The sequence below is a fragment of the Hemicordylus capensis genome, chromosome 5 (assembly GCF_027244095.1).
Source record: "Hemicordylus capensis ecotype Gifberg chromosome 5, rHemCap1.1.pri, whole genome shotgun sequence".
NCBI lineage: Eukaryota > Metazoa > Chordata > Lepidosauria > Squamata > Cordylidae > Hemicordylus > Hemicordylus capensis.
In genome coordinates, this window is record NC_069661.1 from 176,073,137 (window position 1) to 176,097,113 (window position 23,977).

The window sequence follows — 23,977 nt, forward strand, 5'->3', positions numbered from 1 at the left end:
CTTTTTAGAATGTGAGCCCTTTGGGGAAAGGGAGCCATCTTGTTTGTTTATTATTTCTCTGTGTAAACCGCCCTGAGCCATTTTTGGAAGGGCGGTATAGAAATTGAATTAATATTAATAATAATAATAATAATAATAATAATAATAATAAAAAAAAATACACTGGAACATCTGCAAAAAATACAAGCTACCTGTAGCCAAAAATTGGTGGGACCATAACATTGAAAAAGTTGAAGAAAATGAAGATGTAAAAATATTATGGGACTTCCGACTACCAACAGACAAACATCTGCCACACAATACACCAGATATAACTGTAGTTGAGAAGAAAGAAAAACAAGTTAAAATAATCAACATAGCAATACCAGGGGATAGCAGAACAGAAGAAAAAGAAACAGAAAAAATCACCAAATACAAAGATCTACAAATTGAAATTGAAAGGCTGTGGCAGAAAAAGACCAAAATAATCTCAGTGGTAATTGGCGCCCTGGGTGCAGTTCCAAAATACCTTGAAGAGCACCTCAACACCATAGGGGCCACAGAAATCACCACCAGCCAATTACAAAAAGCAGCTTTACTGGGAACAGCCTATATTCTGCGATGGTATCTATAACAATTGACAATAAAATTCAGCCATCCCAGGTCCTTGGGAAGGACTCGATGTCTGGATAAAACAAACCAGTCATTAACACCTGTCTGACTGTGTAAACAAGGATAATTCCCATCATCCCAGCCACAATAAATTGTAGCTGGGGGTGATGGGAATTATAGTTCATCAACATCTGGAAGGCCGCAGGTTGGGGATCCCTTCTCTAGATTATCCCCCAATGCACTGCACTCATTGCATGGTGCATTGTGGGATATCCAGAGGCTGTGACTCATTGTCCTGTACTCCCAGCAGCAAGTGGATGATTGAGGGGAAGGTAAGTTCTGCAGGCAGCTTGAGCAGACACAGAGATGGGCATCTTGAGCACCCAACTAATGGGAGTATTCTCCAATGCACCAAGCTTGTTGTGTGATACATTGTGGGATATCCGGAGGCTGGGATGCATTGTCCCGGCCTCTGGAGATCTATGCTGATCCAAGCAGCCTTATAATGCTTCAAGCAGCATGGATTGTGTGGGAGCATGCTCCGCATTCCCAGCAGCATGTAGGTGATCATCTGGTGGGGGGAAGGTAAGTTCTGTGTTGCCTTCCCCCTGCCTGCCCACTCTCTCTGCCTCCCAGTTGTGTGTGAATAGCCTTATAGTGTAGCAAAAAGCCAATTGCTTCAACACCACTATTCTTTTTGGGTAGGAGGGGAAGCCGTAAGTAAGAGCACATGCTTTCCACAAGCATATTAGAAGGTCTCAGATTCAGTCCTGAGATCTCCAGGTACGGCTGGTATGGGAACTATCTCTGTCTGAAATCCTGGAGAGTTACTGCCAGTCTGCGTATATGGATCATAATCTAGCTTGGCAAAAGGCAGCTATATATCTTCTTTGCACAGGGAACCCAAGATAACAGAGGCACTGTGAGATAATTCTCAGTTCAAGAATCTTACCTTTTCCAGATTGAGGTTTTCTGGAGCTGCCACAGAGTTGATGCTTCGCTTTTACAAGCTGAAGAAGAAATTTGTTTTAAGCTAGCCTACTTATGGTTGAACTATGACTTGTGATGCCCTCAAAAGTACCCTGGAAGTTTTAATTTCTAAAAGTTGTTTAAATTTGCAGAGCCCCTGAGAATATGAATAAGAGGATACCATAAACCTCATCTTGCTGCCCCACCTTGGTCCATCTCTGACAGCAGGCTTATGTAATGCCTTTAAGAGAACCTTGATCATTTTTCACACTCTTTCTTGCAGTGCCTTAGATCCCTGCTTTCCTATTAATCAACGTTATCCCTTTTTGCTAGCAGGCACAGAGCATACGTATTTTTCGTGACTCAGACATGTCTGTCACTTCTTCCAGCAAAATAGCTTTCAGCTAGATTTTTTTTTTTTTTTGCCTCATGCTGAAATAGGAAAAAATGCCAAGACGTATGGTCCTTACTGAAGCATGCTGGTGATACTTTTCAAATTTGTGCAGGGTTTGAATGACAACTACAGTTTCTCTGTTTTCATAAGAAGGTTCTGTTGAATTTATGTAGAATTGGGTGTTATTCGAACATGAACATATGAAGTCTGCCTTATACTGAAACAGACGATTGGTGCATCTAGATTAATATTATCTATGCTGACTGGCAACAGCTTTCTTGGGTTTCAGCAATCCCAACCCTATCTTCAGATATCAGGGATTGATAGAGGGACTTTCTAAGTGCAAAGCTTGAGCTCTACCACTGAGGTATGGCCTCGTCTCCAGCAGGATGGATGAAACTTACCTTGGCTGCTGCTCACATTGGTCATCCTCCCTCCCCAACCAATGGGAGTTGTTGTTGTTGTTGTTGTTTATTAATAATAAATAAAATCGCCAGGCTTAGATCAGATGCTAGTAAATTTAAAGATATGAAAGACAAGAAGCTGAAGAATGAAAACACCAAACAGTATCTGATCCAAAAATACCACCCAGATTCAAGGAAAATTAGAGAAGTCCTGGAAATAATAAAGCTGCAAATTACAGCAGTGTCAAAGAAGATTTGCAGATACGAAGCCAGAATTACACAACACAGGCAGAATCAGAGATGTTTCTAGCAAAGCATAGAAGGAGAAACTGCAAGAAACCTAGAAACACCAAATAAAGAAGAAACAGTGCAATTCTGGGGGAAATTATGGGACAACGCAATAGATTATAATAAAAAAGCAGGCTGGGTGAAAGAGGTCAAAATATGTAACCAACAAATGCAAGATCTAATAATAACACCAGAATTAATAAGTGAAAGAGCAAAGAAAATTAAAAATTGGACTGCACCAGGCGACGATAAACTGCATGGCTTTTGGCTTAAACACCTAACAAGCCTTCATAAACAACTATCAAAACAGTTCAATCACATTTTGCAAGGAGGTGATATTGAACAATTGATAACAACTGGGAAAACTCATCTCATCATGAAAGACCCAGCAAAAGGTGCAGTTCCAAGTAATTATAGACCGATAACCTGCCTGCCAACCATGTTCAAATTATTAACTGGAATAATAGCAGATGAAGTGATGCAACACGTATTAGCTAACAAACAGCTTCCAGTTGAACAGAAAGGAAATTGTCCAAACACCAGAGGCACAAAAGACTAGCTGCTGATTGACAAAATGATTTTAGAAAATTGCAAGAGAAGAAAAACCAATCTAAGTGTCGCATGCATTGACTACAAGAAAGCCTTCGATTCATTGCCTCGCACATGGATACTAAAATGTTTAGAAACAACTGGTGTCAGCAAAAACATTCAGATATTTATATAAAAAAGCAATGAGCATGTGGAGTACACAGTTAACAATCAATGGCGAGACACTTGGACAGGTTAGCACTAGAAGAGGTATTTTCCAAGGGGACTCACTATCCCCTGTGTTGTTTGTAATCGCCATGACCCTACTTTCACAAATACTAAACAAAACAGGCCTCAGACACCAAACATCTAAAACATCAAGTAAAATAAACCATCTGCTGTACATGGACAATCTGAAGTTGTATGGAAAGTCCCATTCAGAAATCGAATCACTGCTAAACACTGTCCGTATATTCAGTAGCGATATAGCAATGGAGTTTGGACTAGACAAATGTGCTACATTAATAATGAGCAGAGGAAAAATAACAAAAAGAGAAGGAATAGAACTGCCCAATGGAAGCGAGATCAAGAACCTGGAAGAGAAAGAACCTTACAAATACTTGGGCATTCAACAGGCTGATAACATTGCACACACTGAAGTTAAAATAAAAATTGGAAGTGAATACATCAGGAGAATTAGAAAAATCCTCAAGTCCAAACTCAATGGCGGAAACACCATACAAGCCATAAACACCTGGGCTATACCTGTTATCAGAGACACTGCAGGAATAATAGACTGGCAGAGCTAGAGACGCTAGATCGTAAGACCAGGAAAATCATGACCATCAATCATGCTCTGCACCTCGGCAGTGATGTAGATAGGCTATACCTCCCTCAGAGCTCAGGTGGAAGAGGAATGCTGCAAATCCATCAAACAGTAGAGGAGGAGAAGAGAGGCCTTGAAGAATATATCAAGGACAGGGAAGAAGATGCACTTAAAATGGTCAATAATGCCAAACTATTCAACACCAATGAAACAAAGCAGGCCTACAAGAAAGAACAAGTCAAGAACCGAGCAGAAGAATTGAGAAATAAGCCACTGCATGGTCAATATTTGCACAATATAAGTGGAAAATCAGACATCACCAAGACTTGGCAATGGCTTAAGAATGGCAACTTGAAGAAAGAAAGAGAAGGTTTAATACTGGCTGCACAAGAACAGGCACTAAGAACAAAAGTCGAAAAATCCACAACAAACAGCAAGTGCCACCTTTGTAAAGAAGCAGATGAAAGAGCAGACCACCTAATCAGCTGTTGTAAAAAGATCGCACAGACTGACTACAAACAAAGGTATGACAAGGTAGCAGGGATGAAACACTGGAACATCTGCAAAAAATACAAGCTACCTGTAGCCAAAAATTGGTGGGACCATAAAATTGAAAAAGTGGTAGAAAATGAATATGTCAAAATATTATGGGACTTCCAAACAGACAAACATCTGCCACACAATACACCAGATATAACTGTAGTTGAGAAGAAAGAAAAACAAGTTAAAATAATCGACATAGCAATACCAGGGGATAGCAGAACAGAAGAAAAAGAAATAGAAAAAATCACCAAATACAAAGATCTACAAATTGAAATTGAAAGGCTGTGGCAGAAAAAGACCAAAATAGTCCCAAATTAATTGCAATTCCAAAACAATTTGAAGAGCACCTCAACACCATAGGGGCCGCAGAAATCACCATCAGCCAATTTCAAAAAGCAACTTTACTGGGAACAGCCTATATTTTGCGACGATATCTATAATAACCAAACAGTGTTGATGATAAAATTCAGCCAACCCAGGTCCTTGGGAAGGACTCGATGTCTGGATAAAACAAACCAGTCAATAACACCTGTCTGACTGTGTAAACAAGAAATAATTCTTATTATTTATTCTTCATCTTGTGACTTATTTCACAAGATGAAAAGCATAGGCAGGGGGAGAATTCAGTCTCCAGCTCATGTTGAAATGTAAATGATGCCCCATTGTTATATAGATTGTGGCAGACCTGAGCCTACCTAGATGACCTTATCTTTGTCCTTCCTTCCCTCTGAATAACAGGGATATCCCCTTTGGATAGGATCTTCTCCATGGTGCCACTGAAGTTATGTAAAATTTCCTTAAGAATGTTTGCTTTTCTCTTTTCCTTTAAGTGGCTGGTCAGCACAATCCTTTCCTAGCAATCCTATTTCCTTTGGAATAAAATTTTATAACAACTGCTTGTTGCTTTTCTCTTTCTGTAGTCTTTTAGATACTAGTCTCTTTTTCTTTGCTTTTAATACAATTATAATCTACTTGGAAGATGGGGTGTGTGTGTGTGTGTGTGTGTTTTAGTTAATGGTGGCCTAGAAATGTTTTAAATGATAATTAAATCTTGGGTTAGCTGCCATCCCATACACTTTAACTCTTAAACATGAACAATTTGCCTGTGTTAATGTGTGTCATGATCTCCTGTACTGTACTTAGGGAGAGAACGAGCCATGACCGTTGCTGCATTAGCTGATAATCAGAGTCTGTTGTTTTGTGAGTCAGATGCAGCCTTTTGCTATCAAGAGTCTACCATGTCTATCATGTCTGCTTGCCTGTCCCACTTCTGATACCAACTTCCACTGACTTTGGCTTTGCACATCTTAAATGCTAAACTATTACAGAAACCCAGCAATCTCGATATAGACTGCAAATCATATATTAGCTAGAGCACAAGAAATAGTGCTAGAATTCTGTCTGTCTGTAGTTGATAAAGAAATAGTCCTTGCTTTTTAATATGAACTGTAGATGTGCACATCATTTTAACCCCTTATATTTTATTCTTCGTAAACCAACACAAGAAACTGGCATAATCTTGGCATTATGGAGAAAGTATGCTGTCCCTATTCATCTGAAATTTTCCTGTAATTGAAATTAGTTTTATAGAGAGATGTAACAATCAGCATGACTTGGAGCTTAATTTGTATCAGGACGCAAATTGTATGTCATGACACACAAAATGCCTCATGCAAAGTGCCTTTCTATGAGAACCAAGTATCCCAGAATATCCTTTCATCCTTTAGAGCAAGGCTGAACAACTTTAGGAACATAGGAAGCCGCCATATACTGAGTCAGACCATAGGTCCATCTCGCTCAGTATTGCCTACACAGACTGTGGCAGTGGCTACTCCAAGGTTGCAGGCAGGACTCTCTCTCAGCCCTATCTTGGAGATGCTAGAAAGAGAACCTAGATCATCTTCCCAGAGCAGGTCCATCTCCTAATGGGAATATCTTACAGTGCTCACAGTTCTAGTCTTCCTTTCATATGCAACCAGGACGGGCCCTGCTTAGCTAAGGGGACAAGTCATGCTTGCTACCACAAGACTATCTCTCTGGTGTTTGACTACAATTTCCATAATTCCTTATTGGCCACTGTGGCTGGGGATGATGGTGGAGGGCCGAAGTTGTGCAGCACTGCTTTAGAGCTAATGAACAAACAAAGGGCAAATGGCCAGGCATTCCTCCTTTTTAATAAATTAAGCACATTGGACAACTGAGAAACTGCAAAAGCAGCTTTTGCTTAAAATGTTACTGTTTGAATGCCACTGTACTTTTTTTTTCTAGCAGAGAGATTCATTTCACATTGGAAGTACTGTATTATGTATGACATATGCAAAAGACAACACAATTTTCTTTTTATTCCAGTCACATTAATTGGAAAGTAGATCTGTAAACTGATATCGAAGAACCAGTGCTGGCATTTTGTACATTATTGATACAAGCATATTTCAAACAAGTATTTAAAGCTTCTCATGATGTTCTTTTTAAAATAACATGTATAGGAATATACATATCTTTGTTATGTGGGAATAGTCGGTCTCCAGTCCAAGAGAAATGACGGAGTACAGTCAGTGATGGGGAGGGAATTATATCATTTACTCATTACAAAGATACATATCTGTAGTCATATTTTGAGTGGCTCTTCACAAATGTCTCTCAAATAGAAGCAGGCAAATGTCAGAATCATACCATTCTAATTTCTATAGTGGAATAAGTAAAATATTAAGTAGCCTGAGTTCAGATGGATATGTCTTTAGAGATGTCTGGTTTGGTGAGATTAGCATAACTCCCCAAGTACAGAAACATTTGTTTAATTATTCCTGGGTATAAGTTTATTGTCTTTTTAGTTATTCTACCTTTTGCTTTTTTCCTGTCTGTCTTCAAGAAGCCATGCCTTTTTCTTTGTATTACTTGTCATCCTTAGATGCTGGCACATTACTACAAGATGAGCAGAAGGCTTGGCAGATTGCACTTCATCATGCGTTTCAATAGCATGTTTATAAATTGATGAAGAAGAGGACATTTGACAGATAAAGGGGTGGATAGCGTGTTGTGTTTAGCCCAGAAGTACAACCATATTTAAAATCCTCATTAGGTACAGGGAGGTGGAACATTAATTGTATAAAGAGTATACAAAAAGAATAAGGAAAGGATTGCTTCAGAACACCACATGCAACACAATTTCATCTAAAGATTGACTTGTACAGCCAAGCAAACATACACAAAACAAAAACAGAGGACACTAAATGGTTTAGGGCACAGACCATCATGACTAAGCACCACTGAACTCATTGAGGCAAGGGATCTTGAAGCTGGCCTTTTTATGTTTTAAAAGACCATGCCTTATATTGTATCCAAATAACAGTAACAGCATTTGTGTATTGGGTTTAGTGTGCCAAGAATGAGCCAATAAAAATAGTGCTATGTTTACGTTTGCAAAAAAATAAGATTTAGAAGCTGTTTTAGTTAAACAAATTGTCTCTGTTCTGAAATATGTATATTCTTTTGTGGAGGCAGATAAATAGCATTTCTTTCACAAAGCTACTAGAGCCTGAAAAGTAGGTTATACTTGGAAAATTTAGAGAAAGATAATACACACCAAGATTCCCATAAAAAGCAACTAGGATTTAACAGCCAGTGCCAAGTAGCTCAAAGATCAGTGTTCTTAGCCAGTGGCCAAATATTTAATTTAGCATGAAAATGGTGTGAAACTGTATTTCAGAACATAAAATATAAAGGAAAATACAGTGTTATTGTTTGTTCTGACACTGAAAATTGGCCATTTCCTGTAATTTCACACAGCAGTGAAATCCATTGACGTATCAACAAAGACTGATAATAAATGGTGTTCTCAAAACATTTATAATCACTCATGTATTGTTGATGAAACTGGCCCAGGATGATTGGTGAACATCCCTAAAACTGTGTTCGGACTTGTGTGGGGAAATTAGCTCAGAAAGGACAGTTTCATGTCAGATTTAAATTTGCACAAAGTCGTGGATCCAGGAAATGACTAGACTGAGATGAGATTTACGTTTCAAAATCAAAAGAAAGTATTTATTGTAGGGAGGGGTACAGTGGAAAGAAATGTGTGGTTAAAGCTATATTATTACTAAAAATAGGTTTAACTGCAATGAGGCCTTTTAGCTTAAAGTCCTAATTGTATAAATTCCCAGGCAGGAAAGAAAAAGAGGCTTTTTAGAGAGGGAAACGGCTGGATTTAGGAAAACGGAATAGGGATAAATATGGGCCCAGCAAGGGGGAAATGTTCATATCACCTGATCTGGATGAAGGGATCTCAAGGCTCCTGGAACCACCAAAGGATCTCATTCTTCCGGGACAGCTTTGCTAGAGACAGGGGTGAGAAGGTTGGAGAGATTAGTTGATAAGAGGTGAATCCAAGAGGGTGCTTCTTCCATGGAACCAGCTTCCTATGTTGGCGAGGAAGACTGGGCAGATCAGGCTGGGCAAGAAAGCTGATCTGAAGAATGTCACGAAGAACTGAACTCAGCCTGGCATGGCCTGTGAGCAGTAAATCACACAAGCAGCAGCTGGTGACTCCAAGAGCCAAAGATGGTACACAAAGAGCACATTGGTTCATGAAACTTGGACTTCTTATACCCAAAAATATATCCTGGGGACACTTTCCAATTGACCTTTTTTGTTGGATAGGTGTGTTGGGTGGAACCAGCAAGGATTCCATTGTTGCTGATTGTTCTTCCTGCATGTAACAATGTGGGAATTGCCGAGGCATGCCAAGACTTTGTAATGAAAACAGAGTGCACAGACGAAAGAAGAGGAAATCTGCATGTATGGAGGGTCCAATAATCCAATCAGTACTTTTAATGGGTGCATCTCTCGGTTCTTATTGCTGATTCAAACTCTTTTGTGAAGGTGGATATTTACCTCTGCAAGTCTTATCTGCATTCTTCCTACTGAGTTAATTGGTGCATTAGCTTGCTGCTATCCTTTGCAAAAGGAGGGGATGGTGAGGCAGATGGTGGTGCAGAGTGACCTTGTCAGAAAATTAACCTGCTTTAGTTACATTCTGGAGTCTACTTAGGGTATCCCAGATAGGGAGGACGTGCATTTCCTCCCCTTTCCGATTTGCTTGTTAGGAGCCAAATCTAGCCCACTAAGTGACCTGTCCCCATGTGCCACAAATGGAGAGCTCATGATGCTGTGAAGTTCCTGAGCAGGTCAAGAGTGAGATCTCCAGGCCTGGAGACTCAAACACAAATGAGGGGGTTCCTGGGAGCTGGCAGAAAAGCATTGCTAGCAACCATATATAAGCGTATATATTACAATACGTGATAGCAGTAAATTTCTGTGCAATCAGCTGGAAACCCTCCAACCTTCACAATTACACAAATTCTCCATATGTACATATGGAACTTCTCTTCCTGATGAGGCTTCCCATTTGCTTTAATGGACATTAAAACACATTAATGACCATTTAACAGACTCTGCATATATAAAGAGAGCCATACAAAGAGTTGCACACACTTGAAGTGAATGGAAAAGTCTGTTTATCCAAGCTGGGAACATGCACCCAAATGATACTTGAACCTCCACATCTGTGGTTGTTTTTAAGTGATTTCTGAAAATGCACTTATTTTATTAGGCTTTTAGTTCAAAATGTGTTTAAAGTTTTATTGATAGTTAGTTTTAATTATTGTATGTGATTTAACATTTTAATTGTTTGTGCTTTAAATTTGTAAACCAGCTAGAGATTTTATATAGGGTGGTATATAAATGTGATGAATGAATGAGAGAATGAAGGTACTTGGTTCAGTTTGGAATGTGCGTAGAACTAAAATACTGTACAAAACGTGGTGATTCCAACAGTAATCATTTTCTTTTCATTTATTTTGATTTGTTTTCTACCTTTTCCCAAAGGCTGAAGGCAATGAGGTGCGCTCTCTCTCTCTCTCTCTCTCTCTCTCTCTCTATATATATATATATACACACACACATATATATATACACACATACATACTACACACACACACACACACACACACACACACAGTTGTCAACTTACAAACAGGTTGTGTTTGAAAAGTTTGTTTATAAGCTGGATGTTCATAAATTGGTGTGCAAATAGTTCCAGTAAGGGATGACTTGTTTTTATGTCAGATTGGCATTTGTAAGTTGGGGACTTCATTAATTTAATATGTGATGAAACTTTGTTTGTAGGTATGGGTTGTTAGTAAGTTGGGTTTTGTAAATGGGTGAGTGCCCATGTATGTATGTTGTATAAATGTGGAGCGGGGGTGGGGGTGATTTTTAAAGCTGCAAACAGAACTGCATAAAAGTATTTTTAGTTCCCAGAAAGATGCAGTTAATCCAAAATAATAGTACAAATTTGTTTTTGACTAACCAACAGAAGTATAATGTTCAAGACGTTTTGGCTTTTGTCTTCAGTTGCTTTGATGTTATATTAAAGGTGCACCAGCTTCATTAACAATCATTGAATGTCCATGATAGAGTGTTCAGCAGTCTAGGATTGGCTTCTATGGACGTGTCATGTGCTGTCTTTGAGGCTGAGGCCTCCTGGGGCTAGTGTCAGAAGCTCATGGATCCAAAAGCACTCTCTTGCTTCCAGTTTCACTGCATCCAATCCAGTGGCCATTTAAACTGTATACCAATTTAGTTGGGGGAGTACAGCTACAACAGTGAATAGGCGAAACTACCCTCTGATAACTGAATTGGTATACAGGGCATTGGCCGTGATTGGGCAAAACGGTATTCAAGGGCCATCTGTGTATGTCACGGAATTTTTTATTAATGTGCTCCAAAAGGGAAGTAAAAGAACAGTTTGAAATGAAAGGATTTCAACTTCAAACAGTATTAGTTTCATTGCTTAACGACCATATATGGTAAATTTGAATCCTAGTAAATTTGAATGTGAGAGAGATCTTCTGGTTCTTTTGGGCATGAACTGATTTGGGAATTAATGATCTAATTACTAAGTGTTAAAAATATGTTTAGAACCTATCTGTCCTGATAGCGGTTCTCTGATATGAGAACATCTCGTGTTATGGTATGAGAACATATCTGTTCTGGTGAAGGGCTTTATGTCCTACTAGTGTTTTTAAGCCCGTTAAAATAACGGGCGCTAGTAGGGCAGCCTCTGTCGCCGTCTTTCCTCTCCCCGCACTCGGCCCGCCCTCTCCCCTGCGCCCGGCTTCCTCCGCCGCCTCGGCCGTTTTGCTCTTCCCTGTGCTCGGTCCGGATCCTGGCTCCGCCATTTTTCTCCTCTCTGTGGTCGGGCCGGTCCCGCTGCTGCTGTCTTTTTCCGCCGTATTCCCCCTCCCCGCCCCTGCGGTCAGGCCGGTCCCGCCGCCGCCGTCTTTCCCTGCCCCGCAGTCGGTCCGAAACCGCCGCCGCCTCTGTTGTTTTCGGCGGCTGGGCCGAACCCTCCGCCGCCTCTCCTCTTCCAGCGGCTGGGCTAGACCCGCCGCCCCCACCTCTGTCTTCCCCGTGTCTGCCTCTGGCCTTCCTGTGCCCGGGCTGACCAACCGGCCAACATGGCCGCCTGCCCGCCCCCGGTGTCTTTCCCTTCCCTGCGGCTGCTTCAGCTCCTGTTCTTTTTGGCGGGCGGGCCAGACCCACTGCCGCCTCCTATCCCCGCAGCTGGCCTGGACCCGCCGCCGCCGCCTCTGCTCCCCGGTCCCCTCTTCTCCTTCTCCCGGACCAGGAGCCAACATGGCCGCCATGTCTCTGCGGCCGAGAAAGACACGGGCGCAGAGACACGGGCGCACACCCTGGCTCTTTATTATAGAGGATGTTCCTTCCCTAAAAGGGCAACATATGAACTGACCCTTAATGTTCTGTTTAGAATAGGCAGTCTGCCTACACATGCATCTAGAGGGATGATAGAAATATGGCCATAGGTTGCCAGGTTAGCAGAAATTAATGCCTACAAAATCATACCTGTAGTAGTAGTAATCTGACAGCACAGTGCTTTGTTCCACAGCCTTTCTAAATGTTGTGGTAGAGATCACCACCCGCAAATTCAGAACATAACTGTTCTGATTTCAGTTCTCTGCTATAAGAACATATCAAGTTACGATATGAGAACATATCTGTTCTCAGCAATTAAAATCTGATGACCTTATTCAGAATTCCTTCTAAAAAACACAAAACAATTATTTAAATTTTCACCAAGCATACTCTAGTGTTAAAAGTAGTGCATGGTGCTAATTTCACTGGTAGAATTGTGTATGCCAAATTTGCTGTCTTTAGGTCATCAGGAAATGTGACTTTATTTCACACCAACCAACCAACCAACCAACCAACCAATCAACCATTTCTTCAAAATGCATATACTAATTAGTATCTATTTAATGCACACACTAAGTTTAAGAAACATGGAGTTAGTATCAAATACATTGGATGTGGAACTTTCTTCTTCTACTGACATTTATGATTGTGACCATTTAATACACTGTTTCAGTACTAAAGCATTTAAATGGCTGTTCAGACTCAGAGATTGCATTTAAGTTGCAACAGGCAGATCAATGCAATCTAATTGTTAAAATGCTGAACAATTAAAAAAAACTGAGCAACAAGGACCTTGGGAAATAATCCCATCTCATCAATACAAAGTAGTCCTAGACACACCATAAGTTCTGTTAAAGACCTCTAAGGATTGGTTCAGTTCAGCTTTGGTTATGAATGCATTAGTAAAATTTACATCCATTGTATATTTTCTAACCAATAATTTAATTATCTCATTCAATATTTATGATAGGGAAATAGAAATATTTTGGGTAAGTCTAATGAAGATTAACTAAACAACATAAGCAACTCTTTGAATTAAACAATCCAAGCAAAGAATTTATTTATTGGAAAATCAGTCTATATATATATTGCCTATGTCCAGGAGCATAGATACATTGTTTATTATATATGTTATCAGTGCCAATGCCTCCTTTAAAGGAAATGCTTTAAAGTGTATTTATTCAATTAATTTCACTAAATAGTGCCTTCAGACCTAGGGAAAAATATAAGGTTGCTTATCAAACTCAAAAAAGTGTGAGTTATTTTTAAATCCGTAAGTTCAGTATAAGCTATTGAGACTTGGTTTTTCAGGTTCCTCAATCTTGCAGAATTCTGATAACAAATTTAGTGAAAATCTCATACAAAATATAAAAATCTCATACAAAATCTCATACAAAATAGTGTTAGCAATGCAGTGGCAGCATGAGGGGAATCACCTCATGTATGGTGCAGGGAGGGTGCAGAGGACTGATCCCTATGGGCACCATCCCATTGTCCACTGCCACAGGAACAGAGCTGAAATAGGGCAGATTGGTTCATAAAACTCATTGTGCCCTGCATCTGGGAGCTGCTGAGCATCGGGAGAAGCCGCGAGCTCCCCCTTACTCTGGCCAGGCTCACACCACCACTGGTTACCTGAAACTGCTGCCAGCTGCTTCTATCAGCTGCTTGCCTGGCTCCACCTATCCTCCTCCCATCAGCCAGGCTCCCAGGTGATGGGAGGAGGGCACACACGTGGCCCAGCAGGAGTACATGTGCCACCTTCCTTCCATCTGCTGAGTGTCCAAAGGAGGTGGCTGGAGGTGGCCAGCGGCAGCAGTGGGAACCCAACCTGAAGGTGCTGGGAGCTTGGTGGCTGCTCTCAAAGATGGTCAGTGAGTGAAGGGTTTTTGTGTGTCCATGGGGTGGGTGCTGCCATGAGTGGGGAAAGCTGCCCACTCTCCTCTCACTATGCCGCTGCACTGCCACCTCCAGTCCTCACCCCCACTGAGACATGGTGTTAATTTTCCTCTCCTTGCCCCTCCAGAATATACCTCTTCCAGTACCTTAAGATAGGAATGTCCCTGCTGCCACTGCCTGTTTTAGTGGCATAGCCTACCAGTGCTCATGTATCACCATGATGCCTCAGCACATTGCCTGATGATCAGCCACCCATTGACTGGAGCGGGCATCATATTGTTCTTTACCTAAGATAATAAACATTCCTGCAGAAATGCCCAAATTGTCCCCCCACACACCCCCAAGAAAGAAGAGGAAGGGGAAAGAAAGAAAGAAAAAAAGAAGAGGAAAAAAAGAAGAGAACAAGGGAGAATCACCAATGCACTAGAAGATGTGGATAGGTCAGAAGGATTCTTATTCTAAGAAAAGATTAAGAAAGTTATCCCAAATTTCAGACCATTTATCCAATTTATTTACTTTTAAGAGGGCCCATTTTTCATGTGCTGCAAGCTTAAGCAGGTCCTGTACCCAGTCCTCGCACCAAGGGGGATTGGAAGATTTCCACAGCCTCAATATCAACCTCTTGGCAACCAGAAATGCTATTTTTAACATCTTTTAGAAACTAGTACTTGGTTTTGTCCATTTCATATGGAATGCATTATCCTTCCACGTAATAACTATTGACTTAATGGCCACATGACTCAACCTGTCAACATGTGGGAACAATGCCAAGAAGACGCATTACTCACACTTGTCTTTATGCAGATGGCAAGCTTATACACAGACTCTCATCTGGAGTTACATATCAGATTACATGGAGTTTCTTAGGTTTCTGGATGCAGTCTGTTCACTGCCACATGTGTGAGCAAATGTTTGTGTCCTTTCTACAGCTGATCCATATGTTGAAATCCAGATGTGTTGATTGTGGTCTCTGAATCAGCATGAATGTTTAAAAAACCTCCTCAGATTTTTCCTATTGAACTGACATAAACTCTCTAACATTTCACTGATGAAAACAGGTAAACTCTGGTAGCACCCCTATTCCTATATTTAGGGTCACTGCCTGTGCTCCCCATTACATTACATTAGAATTCATTATTGTTATATGTATTATTAACAATAATTTTATTCATAGATATTTTGCAATGAGTTCTTGAAGGAACTCCCCCCCCCCCCTTCCAAGTGCTCTCCTGTTCATCTCTGTAAATAATCGAGAAGGGTTATTGTGCTCAAATGCAGTGATTTGATTTATTTGTTCTATAAATGATAGCCCATAGTCTTGACTGAAGTTACAAAAAAGTGATCTATAGAGTAATTTCCTGGTATCTGGCTTCTGGGCACTTATCCTCTGATAAACTAGATCAAATTGTTATTTGAGCTAAACATGATTTGGGGCATGATTATAAATCTTCAGATTTTAATGGTGGTGAACACTTGTATGCTTGAAATAATATGTAAGATACCTGTTGTTTTTATGACCAGAATCCAAAGAATCACATCACTATTTCTGCATTGTGAGGAACCAGGGTTCTCAGTTCTCTCTCTTGACAGCAGTCTTTCACAACAGCTAGCAAAACTGGGGATTTGGGATAGCTACCTAAATATTCTAGGAGTTGTTGTCAAGGGAAAAGCCTACAAGGTACCTGCATAGCATGCATGCACCAAAGTGGCCTCTTTGAATCAAAGCCTATGTGTGTATCTTGTATTTTGATCTGAAATTAAATTAATTCTTGCACAGTGAGTATACATATAGACAAGTATTTAAAAAGCAGAATGCTGCCTCTCTTCCCCTTATTTAATGGAAGACAAATTCCTGTTCATCATGAGATTTCACACTCATAGTTAGTAATCTGTCTCTAGCATCCACCCATGAAATAAGTTTCCACACCTGACATACTGTTAAACTCTCCATGCTGAAATGAGGTTGAGGTGGCTGAACAATAAAAAAAGAAAGATAGTCTCTTTTAATTCAAAAATGTTCAAGGATTACTTGTGTTTACATATTTTTGTCAAACACACACACACACACACACACACACACACACACACACACACACACACACACACTGTTCCCTATGTGTATTATTCTGCTGCAGCAGATAGTCTTCATTTTTAAAGTGAAAAGGTTGATGAGCAAAAAATACCTAAGTGATGTCTTCTTATTACTTTGTGCATGTTTTTGTTTCCTAAAGCCAGTAATTTCTCTGTGTTCCTATTCAGCAAATTGAGTTTGGATAGAGCCCCTCTGTAAAGAAAGCTTGAAAACCCACCATTATCTGTCCATTCCATTGCTTGGCTTGTAGCTGCAGGCTGCTTACTCATGTGAAAGCAAACACATTTTACATTTAAAAGCACTTTAGCTCTTGCTTGGATAAAGTTTCACTTGCAACTGGCAAAGTCAGGACAACCTTAAGGCTTTGCAAATAAATTTGAATTTCATGTGTTTTGGTGTACAGGTGGCCCAGCACCCACGGTTTCGGGTATCTATGTTTGGGTCATATGGACCCAGTTTCTTTATTTGTGGGGCAAAAATAGGGTTATTTTCATCTCTCTGTGGTTCTTGAATGGCTGTATGAGTTCTGACATCACTTGCTGCTGCTGTCTTGTAGTGCTGAACCATTTTTGGTTCTCTTCTGCACCCCCCCTCCCCCAACTCTAAAAAAGGAACAAAAAGCAGAGGATTTGGGAGGGCATTGTTAGAGGGCTGGAGAGCAAGGTACTTTGCTTATTTCTGCACCCCCCCTGCTTTTTCTTGTGATTTTCAGCACACGTAAGTGTGCTTAAGAACCTCACTCCCAATTCCCATAAGTAAAGGTAAAGTGTGCCATCAAGTCAATTTTGACTCCTGGCACCCACAGAGCCCTGTGGTTGTCTCTGGTAGAATACAGGAGGGGTTTGCCATTGCCTCCTCCCACACAGTATGAGATGATGCCTTTCATCATCTTCCTATATTGGTGCTGCCCTATATAGGGGTTTCCCATAATCTGGGAAACAGACCAGCAGGGATTCAAACGGGCAACCTTCTGCTTGTTAGTCAAGCATTTCTCTGCTGCGCCACATAAGGTGACAATTCCCATAGAGTTAAGGTTTATTTATTTGCAGTTTTGTCAACTGAGGAAATTGGTGGGAATGGAACCTCTGTGAATAACGAGGAATTTCTGTATAAAGAATGAAAATTGTTAGCCAGTCCCACAGTACTTGCTAAATTAGTACAAATTAAAATAAATGTCTGTTTAAAATGTGGTAAGGCACAGTGTAACTGCTATATTCTGAGTAACACTGTTGGTCCAAGTGGTGCTGCCCTAAGACATTTTGCTACCTGGAGGAACCAAATAGCACCCTCCCCTCCTTTTTATTTTTCAGTTAATATCATACCCAAAACCCACTCCTCCTTTCAACCCCCCCATTCATGTTATTTTAGGATGAGGAAAAGAAATGTAGTATGGTGCCATTCTCCCTTCTTTCCTCTTCAGGCCATTTGTAGGGGGTTCTGCAGTGACACACTTGATCACAATTTGCTGCTTAAAGTGGCCCACTTCATTCTGCATAGTAGGGCTGCTTCTGTAACTCAGTAATGTCTATTCTGGCTTCTAGTAGTTTCTCAAAATCCCAGGCAGAGGTCAGTCCCAATCCATAATCTCCAGTTGGCCTTGCCATGGATTGAACACAGAAGATTATTTGACCCTCATACATGCAAAGCAAGTATTTTCTCCCACTGACTTGTGGCTCTTCCCTGATATGGTGTCATGCCCTGTGATTCTGAGCTGACTCAAGATATTTCCTCAGTTTAGTATTGTAGGTTACTTCTCCTTTGCTTAGATAAGCTGTCACTACTACACGGTAGGGATGTGCAAGGTCTGGCGGGCAGATGGTTTGGCGGCGTGGGGTTTTTTTTAACCTTTAAGAAGGGTTAAACAGGGAGGCTGCTCTCTCCCCCCCCCCCACCTCCGTGTTTCCTCTGCCGGCGCTGTGCGGGGTGGCAGCATACCTTCTTGCCGCTCTGGTCAGTGTCAGACCGGAAGTGGCCAGTGCACACATCACACACACACACCAGCCACTTCTGGTCTGATGCTGACCAGGGCAGCAAGAAGGTACGCTGCCATCCGTGCAGCTATTTTGGGCACAGCGCCGGCAGAGGAAACACAGTGGGGGGCGGGGGAGAGCAGCCTCCTTGATCCTTATAGGTAACGCCCCACCACTACACCATCCGAACCACCGGTTCATGCACATCCCTACCACAGTGTAGCATTTTTTTTAAAAAATGATAAACAAAAGAAAGTACTAGGGCTAGGATGACTAACAATTATGCAGAAAGCCTTTCAGGCACTTCAGACTGTCAGGCACAAGCTTGCTGTGTACTATGGGCATGGACAGAGCCAAAAAGGAGAAGAGGTGGTTGGCAGCTCCCAGAGAGAAGTCAGCTGACTTCCAGGAAGAGAGGAAGTCTAATCAGCTGAAAGCTTGCAGGGGTCAAAATGGCTTTAGGCTGGCTGAAGTGGGCCTCCCTGTCTACAGAATGCTGTGGTGGCAAGCAGCCAATGGGGAATCAAGGGTAAATGTGCAGCTATGGTGGCAGTTATAACCTCTCCAGTGAGTGACAGACCTAGTACTGCTAGTACTGCTAACAGTACTGCTAGCCATTTCCTGAAGTAGTACTGCTAGTACTAGTACTAGTACTGTTGCCATTTAGTACTAGTACTGCTGCCATTTCCTGAAGGTGTCAGGTGGGTACTAGGACCTCAGTGCTGGTTGGGTGGGCCCTCAAACTGATACCCAACCTGGCCCATTTCTGTCTGGATAATGACTTAAATTTCCATGTACACTGACTTAAATTCCCATGCATACTGTCTTAAATTTCCTAGAGGACATAAAAGTAAAGTATTTTCTAAAAATATATATTTTTAGAAATTACATTTTAAACAAGGTTAAGTAAATTGCTAAGGTTATTATTTGTCCCATCAGCAGAAAAGGATACTGAACTTTCCAAAGACCTGGAGGTGATCAGAACTAGTTATTCGTCAAGCTCTTATGTTCCGTAATTAATGACAATTACATGAAACCACTGGATCATGAGTGATTCAACTGATTTTACTTGCATCAGGCATTTGATATTCATTTGTGCATTATTATGTGCTCGAGTACCCTCGCATATCTGCCTCTCTTCCTCCATTGAATGAACTGTGTTGGCCATATGTTTCCAAAAGTCCTATTCAGTTCTAAAATTCAGACTGTTGAACATTTTCTGCAATTAACCAGTGTTTATTATATGCATGTCTGCTTCAATTGAATTTTTTCCTGCAGTCAGGTGGAGAAGTGTAGTGTCTATTTACAGTCAGAAGTTTATGGACAAGTTTATCTTTGTGAATTTGTGTGCATTGATTTAAATTCAGCACTTTCATTACCAAGGTAATGGCCAATATATTGTTAACGCTTGTTTATATATTACGCAAAGTGTGCAGTACAATTTACAAATAGTGTCTGTTTTACTCTTCAACAGCTAAGAAGAATATTAATGTCATCATAAATATTCCTTCGAAATATGTGCGTTTTATGTTTTAGCACAATTTTTTAATGATCTGCCACAAAAGTTATGGCAATCTTTATGTAGCCACATTATTTTAAAGATCTATGCGATCTGTGCTGCTGTATAATGTATTACAGGTTGAGCATCCCTTATCCGGACATCCGAAATCCAGAATGCTCCAAAATCCGGACACCACACCAGCGGAGGATTGGAACAGCAGTAAGTGGCGGCTGCGGGTTTTCCTGCTACGTACATGTAGTGCTGCAGCTTCTCGGGCTGTGCTTGGAGCATGCTGGTGGGTGCCACCGACCTGGTCACTACCAGGTCCTTCGACATGTTTCTGCCTTCCACTCCCTCCTCCGCCACCCGCTACCACTGAGGAGGAGAGCTTTATTATTCACTCTGTGCAGTCCATACAGAGACCTCAATGCACAGGTGCTGCCGCCATTATCACCCTGGGTTACGCAAAGCATATTGGGGCTTGTAGTCCCAGTGATGGCGGAAAGTCCCCCTTTTCTTTTACTGGGCTTTGGGCCCCTGAAACTACAACTTTCTAAAATCCGGAAAAGTCCGAAATCCGGTACACAAGCAGTTCCAAGCAGTCCGTATAAGGGATACTCAACCTGCATTGATGTTATGTGTGTTCAAATGAGTATATTTATGCACTTGTAGCACACTTTGGTCCTTTTGTTTCATTAATTAAAATAAGTGGGGTGTGTGTGTGTGTGCGGGCTGTGCATGGACTGGTTGGTAAGGTTCGGTGCGAAAAACCAAATTCAGATCAGACCCGTATGGTTGAACCCATTGGCTGTGGTGGTCTGGTCGATGGAGTGGTTCAAAGCGGTTCATAATCAAACAGCTCAAACCAGCCTGGTTCACAGTGGATTGGTTCACCATTGAGCCAGTTCTGCACATCTCTGTGTGTGTTTCATAAGTTGCTTGCTTTATAAAATCCCTATAGAGTCCATTTTAGAGCGCATTTCATATTTCTATAAAGTTTCTTAACCAGTACTTGATAAGCACATTGCAGTATTCCAAATGTTATGCAACTAAGGATGTTTACTACCATCATTGGATCTGCCTTCTCCAGGAACTGAAGATGACACACTAACCAAAGTAGACCAAATGCTGTATAATGTATTATTGATGTTATGTGTATTCCAAAAAGTATATTTGTGCACTTGTAGCACACTTTGGTCTTTTTGTTTCATTAATTAAAATAAGTGGGGGGGGGGTAATAGGACTGTGCATGGACTGGTTGGTGAGGTTTGGTGAGAAAAGTCAAATTCAGATCAAGTATAAGAGAGTTAATGTTGTGGAACTGCTTATGGTACTGGTGCCATCATTAGTCACTAGGCAGGTTTAGCCTGAGCGCATCTGGAGGAGAAACTATGGAGAGGCATTGCTCAGCTGTGTCTTGGCCGCTCTGCACTGGCATTTCTGTGGGCAGATGCAGGGCTCTTGTCACAAGCTGAGAATTGAAGCATGGTTAAAATAAACAAGCCAACTACAAACTTTGGTTACAACTTGCAGTTTATTGGGCCAAATTGAAACTTGGTTGAATTTCAGAGTGTGTTCGAATGAAAAAATAATCTGAGAATCATGAAATTCAACTGAACTTCCGCATTGCGTTTGAAAGCACCTGTGGTTAGAATTAAGTTTCTGAATCCCGCAGCTAGACAATATATAAGCATTCTTCTGCCTTAAGGATCCTATTATGGCTTCATTGTTTAGGCTTTCTCCATATAGGGAAAATTCCTGCACAGTCCCTTGCAGCTGGCATTTCATGTATGATCTGAAATAGAATGTGTAGCCATAGTTATAGATGAGGGATTATTTAAATGGGGCCATTGATAAGCTATGACATGCATCAGGAAAAGATAGCCGTATAAACATGCGATGAGAGGTGGAAATGGTGGCTTCTTTCTCTTCTCTGTTCCTCTTCTGAGGTCATTTAATCCCAAATGTTCTCAGGTCGTCATCATCCACCCTAGTGCTATACTTCCTCTGTGCTTGCTTCATTCATTCTTACAAGTATATCCTGCTCTGCCTCCAAGGAGCCCAGAGTGGTGTACTTGGTTACTTATTTATTTATCTATCATATTTCTATACTGCCTGACATATGCATAAGAACAGCCCTGCTGGATCATGACCAGGACCCATCCACTCCAGCATCTTGTTTCACACAGTGGCCCACCAGATGCCACCAGAAGCAAGAGATGAGGGCATGCTCTGTCTTTTGCTGTACTCCCCTGAAACTTGTATTTAGAGGCATCTTGCCTCCGAGAGTGGAACTGGCCTATAGCCACCAAACTAGTAGCCATTTATAGACCTGTCCTCCATGAAGTTTGGGGTGGTGTACAAATTTGACAAATAAAATAAATAAGTAATTAAGTAAGCAAGCAAGCATGACAGCCAGCCAGCCCACCCCTTTCCATAAAATTACCGTAGATTAATTATGCACTGTGTGAAAAAGAACTTCCTTTTGTTGATCCTAAATTTCCCAGCCTTCAGTTTCATGGGATGACCCCTGGTTCTAGTGTTGTGTGTGTGAGAGAGAGAAATTTCTCTCTGCCCACTCTCTTTACTCCTTGCATAATTTTAGACACCACTATCATGTCTCCTTTGAAAACTAAAAAGCCTTAGCTGCTGTAGTCTTGCCTCATAAGGAAGGTGCTCTGGGCCACTGATCATTTTGGTTGCCCTCTTCTCCATCTTTTCCGGTTCTACAATGTCCTTCTTAAGATACGGTGACCAGAACCGTAATTAATTCTGCATATCCGTGGGTCGGAAAAGCCATAAATGACTGCAGAGGTCATTTCTGGCCACCATTTTGTAAAACGGAGCCATTTTGTGGCTCATTTACTTGAAAAACCCTGCGGAAAATAGCAGGAAAATGCTTTAAATGGATTATTTCCAACTTTTGGGGGACACTGCTGATTGCTGGAGACCAACAGAGCACTTCCCTCCCCCTTTTAAACCTTACCACCCCCCAATTTTATGGGCAATTTTCTGGCCTCCAGGAACCTGTTTTATGGGCAATTTTCTGGCACTCCAAATGTGGCCTCACAATTGATTTTTATAAGTGAATTATAATATTAGCATATTTATTTTAAATCCCCTTCCTAACGATTCAAAGCATTGAATTTGTCTTTTTCATGGCTGCCATTGAAAGGCACTTTCAACGAGCTGTCCACCACAAACCCAATATCTCTCTCCTGGTCAATCACTGACATCTCAGACCCCATCAGCATATATGTGAACTTGGGTTTTTTTGCTCCAATATGTGTCACTTGCTAACATTGAACTGTATCTGCCATTTTGTTAACCACTCACCCAGTTTGAAGAGATTCTTTTGGAGCTCCTCACAAACTATTTTGGATTTCACTTCCCTATATAGTTTAGTGTCATCTTCAGATTTGGCTCCTTCACTGGTTACCTCAACATCTACATAATTCATGAACAAGTTAAAGAGCACGGGTCCCAATTATGGAGGACCCCACTTCTTACTTCCCGCCATTGTGAAAACTGTCCATTTATACCTACCCTCTGTTTCTTGTTCTTCAACCAGTCACCAATCCACACATGAACCTGTCCTCTTATCCCATGACTGCTAAGTTTACTCAAGAGCCTTTGGTGGGGAACCAAAGGATCACCTTTATCCACATGTCTGTTGACAGCACACTCTTACATGGCAGACAGTTATTGCAGCATAGTGGCTAAGCCATGAATCAAGAAGATCTCACAGTTTGAATCTTGTTCCTGCCATCAGCTCATTAAATTGCTTTCAGCAAGTCACGCTTCCTTAGCCTCAGCCACTATGATGAATTTACCTTTTATTTGCTGCCACCATGACATACAATTCCTTCTTTAAACATAAAACATAAAACTTGCTTCCTCAGTAGCTGGTATGGACTTTGGGCATAAGGTTGAACCACCAAATATGTAACTTTTCTTAAAAATAAAAAGATATACTTTTTTAAATCAACAAAGCATAATATAGATTTCATTTCTAATACAAACTAGCTGGGCCGGGTGCAGAGCTTCTGTGCCTCCTCTGGCCCACTTCTCCCCACCCCGTGTAATTTCTGGCTGGTGGGCTGGCCAGAAAGCTGGCCCACCACCTCCTCCTGCCCACCAGTTCCCAGTGGCATCCCAGCCCGCAGCCGCCTGTTGCTCTTGGCGGCTGGCCCGGCTTG

The 23,977-nt window shown here is 41.3% G+C and overlaps 1 protein-coding gene across 13 annotated transcripts in view; it reads left to right on the forward strand.

Annotated features, from left to right (window-relative positions):
• IMMP2L (inner mitochondrial membrane peptidase subunit 2) overlaps positions 1-23,977 on the forward strand; it is a 753,382-nt gene that overhangs the window by 241,116 nt on the left and 488,289 nt on the right. Inside the window, exon 4 of one of the 13 annotated variants that reach the window (XM_053252308.1) lies at positions 19,916-19,997. The exons of 11 other annotated variants lie outside the window; for them this stretch is intronic. In XM_053252308.1, coding sequence (XP_053108283.1) covers positions 19,916-19,997 — 82 coding nt within the window. Of the gene's footprint in view, positions 1-7,451; positions 7,920-19,915; positions 19,998-23,977 lie in introns of those variants that run through there. One more of the 13 variants, XM_053252311.1, reaches the window with a different exon arrangement.